General features: G+C 43.0%; 1 protein-coding gene across 1 annotated transcript in view; it reads right to left on the reverse strand.

Annotated features, from left to right (window-relative positions):
• The window catches only part of MCM10 (minichromosome maintenance 10 replication initiation factor), a 23,861-nt gene that overhangs the window by 8,745 nt on the left and 10,824 nt on the right, over positions 1–4,292 (reverse strand). Inside the window, exons 9-13 of the mRNA XM_018553710.1 lie at positions 3,683–3,879; positions 2,006–2,106; positions 1,812–1,925; positions 1,590–1,707; positions 49–268 (exon numbers count right to left, since the gene is read on the reverse strand). Of these exons, the coding sequence (XP_018409212.1) occupies positions 49–268; positions 1,590–1,707; positions 1,812–1,925; positions 2,006–2,106; positions 3,683–3,879 (750 nt within the window). The remainder of the gene's footprint in view (positions 1–48; positions 269–1,589; positions 1,708–1,811; positions 1,926–2,005; positions 2,107–3,682; positions 3,880–4,292) is intronic.

Below are 4,292 nucleotides of genomic sequence, written 5' to 3' on the forward strand. Positions count from 1 at the left end.
ATATACATGGGCTGAGAATTTGCATATTTTTGCTCTGAACTAGGATACCTTTTTTGCTTTAGCAGAAGCACTTAGTTTGCAGGCAGAGGGAGGAGACACATCAAAGAAGAGAATATCGTCTCCCTCTGTAAAACCGCGACCTAACTTGGGGGTGGACATCTTCTGGGCTTTGGGGAACTCCACAGCTTGTTTCGGAGATTGAAAAGCGGTCTGCCCAGCACTTGCAGCTGAACTGGACTGTTCTGTTTTATTTGTGCTTTCAAGAAACCTAAGGAAAACAAAATGATTCACTTGTTTAGAAGACACAATGAAATGTCAACCACACATGATATTTGCCACTTAGCTGCGAGTCATTTTAAATTGGCACTTTAATCACGTCAGCTCTCACACCTCTATACCACTTATGGACAGGAGACATTTGTACATTTCTGCTATGGGCCTGCTTATTCAGCAAGATCTTTGCCATTATTTATGATGCCCCAATAATACCTTTAGCTTTCTTTTGCCAATACGGTCTTCATTTCACAGCAATTCAGTAACAAAATGGAAAACAAACATTTTGACTATGATCACTGATAGTTAAGAGAAGTAAAGTCGAACCATTTTTTGGCTTTACATTTCTTTTGGGTCACATGAGTACATTAATGTATCCTGTGAATCAAAATCAGCATAGAGAGGGATTCTGCAAGCTTTATGCTGGCAGTGCAGAGCCGCGCTGTAGCAAAGAAAAATCCTGACAATATTGTTGGGATCCACCCGGCTATCCGACAGCTGGCTCAGCCTCTCTAGAGTCAAAGCCAGCTGTGCCTGCCCTGTCCCTACAGTCGGCGCTGGAGAAAAAGAGAGGGGAGGGGGAATCCTTGCGGGGAGTGGTGACCATCAGTCACTGCTCTCTGCAGGAAGAAGCTGTCAGCGGTTTGTGATGACTCGGCTCTCGATATATAGAGCTGGCATGTGACAGCTGCAGTGTTCTATGCCAGCTCTAAGTAATGTGAAGAGTACATTTTACTCTCAACAACCCTTTTAAACAAGGTACAAACAATATTTTATTTGGGGTGTACCTTGAAACCAAATGCCCTTAAATGAGAACTATGAGGCGAGCGAAAATCACTCAGCCTTAGTTCTAGCCGACCTGTGACAATGAAACGGTCACAGGTTAGCTCAATAGATCGAGAAGTGAGCGAACACATACCGTCGCTCGCTCACTTCTCGATCCTGTCCCTGCAGAGAGCCGCCACTGTCACTCACGACTCCCTGCAGGGATTGCCCCCCTCCCCTGTCCGATCCTCCAGCGCTGACTGGCGGAACAGACGGGGGAGGGTACATCTGGCTCTGCCTCTAGATGGGCAGAGCCAGCTGTCACTCACAGCTGGGGAACTATGGGGAAAAGCCCTGACCCCATAGTTCTCCTCTAAATGCTTAAAACAAGTGCAATGTTTACACTCTTATCCACTTCTATGGGATACTAAATATTTACAACCTGTGGGTTAGACTCAAATTTTAATTGTAAATGATAGTTTGGCTTTAATGTAATAGGTCATGCAACATCGAGTGAACTATCGAGCTTGCAATATGGTCTTGGAATTAACCTTTTCTGGATTTCCTCCGATCTCCTCTTTCTTACATCCAACAACTGCTGTTTCTGCTGTTTCAAAATTTCCGAAGCCGAAAGAGACTGAATAGATGATCCAAGTTTAGTGTTGGTTGCTTAAAATTAAAGCAAAGTTGTTAAGATACATTGAAAATGTTTGTATGCAGCACAAAGTTTCCACCTAATGCAACAAACAAGTGAATGTAGAAGAGTTGTGTACCTTGCATTTTCATGCCAGTCAAATGCTTATTGAGATTCAGGGCTCCTGAAGTTGGTATAGTTAAAAGCTCCTTCAAGTCATCTGAGCACTGCACAGGGTTTTTACTTGCAGCAGCTGCAGAACAAAAAAAAGTGAGTCATTCTAGATATTGCCTAAGAACACCAATTCAATACTGGGATCAAAATGTCAAATACCTAATTTTTGTTTTGCTTGCAGTGCTATGGCATCTGCTCCTTTAACTACCATCTTGGATAGAGTCGTTTGGATGCTTTTCTTAGGTGCTGCGGCTGCTGCACTGTTAACAGACATGTACAAAAGGTTATATACAGTAGTATTTTATACCAATGTTTCCATATTCAAAGTAATTTACATATTATAAAGCACTGGAGTACTGCGTGTGTTGCTGCAGCACCGCATTGTGAACCTGGCCTAAGAGTCAGTTCACCAGTACACTCAAAAGTTATAACTTCGTAACGTGCTGACCTTGAGGGGCTGCAAAGTCAGTCTCATGTCTTGAATACTACATACAGAAGATCATCCTGCTATAATTTTTAGTTCTGTTCTTGTCCACCTGGAAGTTTTGGCTGTTCCCTTCCTTCTTTGTGTGCTATCAAACTATCAATTTTGGACTGACTGCTTAAAACTTTAAATCAGCATTAGTCACCAAGTTTTCCAATGTTACTTTAATCCTAATGCTTAGCTGAAAATTCGACATCAGCTCATCAAAGACACAATCTCCCAAAAGCCACATACAGATGCAGTCTTGGGGGCTGCAATGGCTAGATGTGGTTGACTTGACTTCAATGTTTCCCAAAGAACTTTAGCATGAAATCAACATAAAAGTACTTCTTCCTTAGGTTGGGCACACACCTTACAACCATCGCAAGACTTTTGTCTTGCGATGGTTGTAAGGTACTTAAAAAAACGTACGATCTGCCTATGTTGCATAGGCAGATCGTACTTGCGATGATCGCAAGCCACGCCCCCTGAGGGGCGGGCTTCCGATGACCGCAATGCCGAACGGGCAGTGTGCGCTTGCGCACACCGGCCCGTACGGCTGTTATCGTACGGACATGCCACAAACCCGCCGAATGTCGTACGATGCTCGGCGGGTTTTCCAACATGTCCGTAACTTCAAAGTCGTGCCACCTTACAGTAGTAGAGGTCGCACGGCTTCCACACACCTTACGATAATTGTACGATCGCGGGATTTCCCACGATTATCGTAAGGTGTGTGGGGACCTTTAGAATTTAGAACTGTGCCCCACAGTAATTCTTGTCTAGCCCTAGATGTCGCCTAGTCTCCTGGGTTGAATGCTGACCAACATCATTCAATCCATCCCCTTTGACCGCAAACGGTCATGGCCTTTTCATGCAGCCTGTACTCCCGAGTAATATTGCACTGAATAGTGTTTAAAAGTCATTATGAGCACCATTCTGCAGCATAAAGAAAAAGGACCCGTGATGTGGAGTTCAGCTTTAAATTTAACTCCCTGAGCTGGTCCTTAAAGAAAATTGGCTGTCTGGCAAAAGCGGTTTATAGACCAGATGGTATCTAACATTACTATGGCATTGGTCTCTTTTGGAAAACTCGTACCTCCGGGGGTATGGAGTAAGCAGGCATGTGCCCTCCCCCAATGAGACAGCATCTGGTGCCCAACTGACCTATTGGATGGGGTCTAGAGACACTACAAGAGGGAGGTCAGCAGAGTTGGAGGTACCATCTGACACCTTATAATGCCTGCAATCTAGAGCTGAGCTTATTTTAACAGCCTCTGTATGAATAGAAAGTTGCTTTAATGACCCAAGTGTATATTCAGTAAGCTAAATGTTGGATTTATTAAAATTACAGATAAGGTAATACTACTTACATTGAAGCTGCATATGCCATAGAGGACACACCACCATAGTGAAAGCCACTCTGGCACAATTTATCTTTCAGGCCGTTTCCTCCCCTAGCCATTTTCTTAGGAACGTGTCCAGAATAACTTGACTGCAGGTCTGCTCGTTTGGCGCTCACCTTCTTGTACTGAGCTTGCACATGATACTGACAGTACTCACAATCATTCTAATTAGAAGAAAAGCAATGTTTCAGAGTTAAAGTGGATACACAATACATAATCTAAAAATAGGACTGCCTTGCTAACTTCAGCTCTACTCTGCCATGCTAAACTCAGCTCTAGGTCTGCCATTACTACCCACATCTATTTTATTTTTTATGTCCGAGTACAGATCTTTTAAATCACAACCATGTATCAATTTACTTACCTTTGAATGAATTGCTAACTCACCTGGAGTGTGATCCAAGTACGTACTACTCTTTAATGCTAGTTTTAAACTTTTATCATAATAAAATAAAATACTGGACTCCTGTACCTCATGCACACACTAAGTAGAACACTTTTGCTGCCAGAGGCGTTTTTGATCACTTTTTTTGCACACATAAAATGCACATTTTAGGCCTGAACATTAAAGGACATC

This window comes from Nanorana parkeri, unplaced genomic scaffold, assembly GCF_000935625.1.
Source record: "Nanorana parkeri isolate BGI_ZX_2015 unplaced genomic scaffold, ASM93562v1 scaffold128, whole genome shotgun sequence".
Taxonomy (NCBI): Eukaryota; Metazoa; Chordata; class Amphibia; order Anura; family Dicroglossidae; genus Nanorana; species Nanorana parkeri.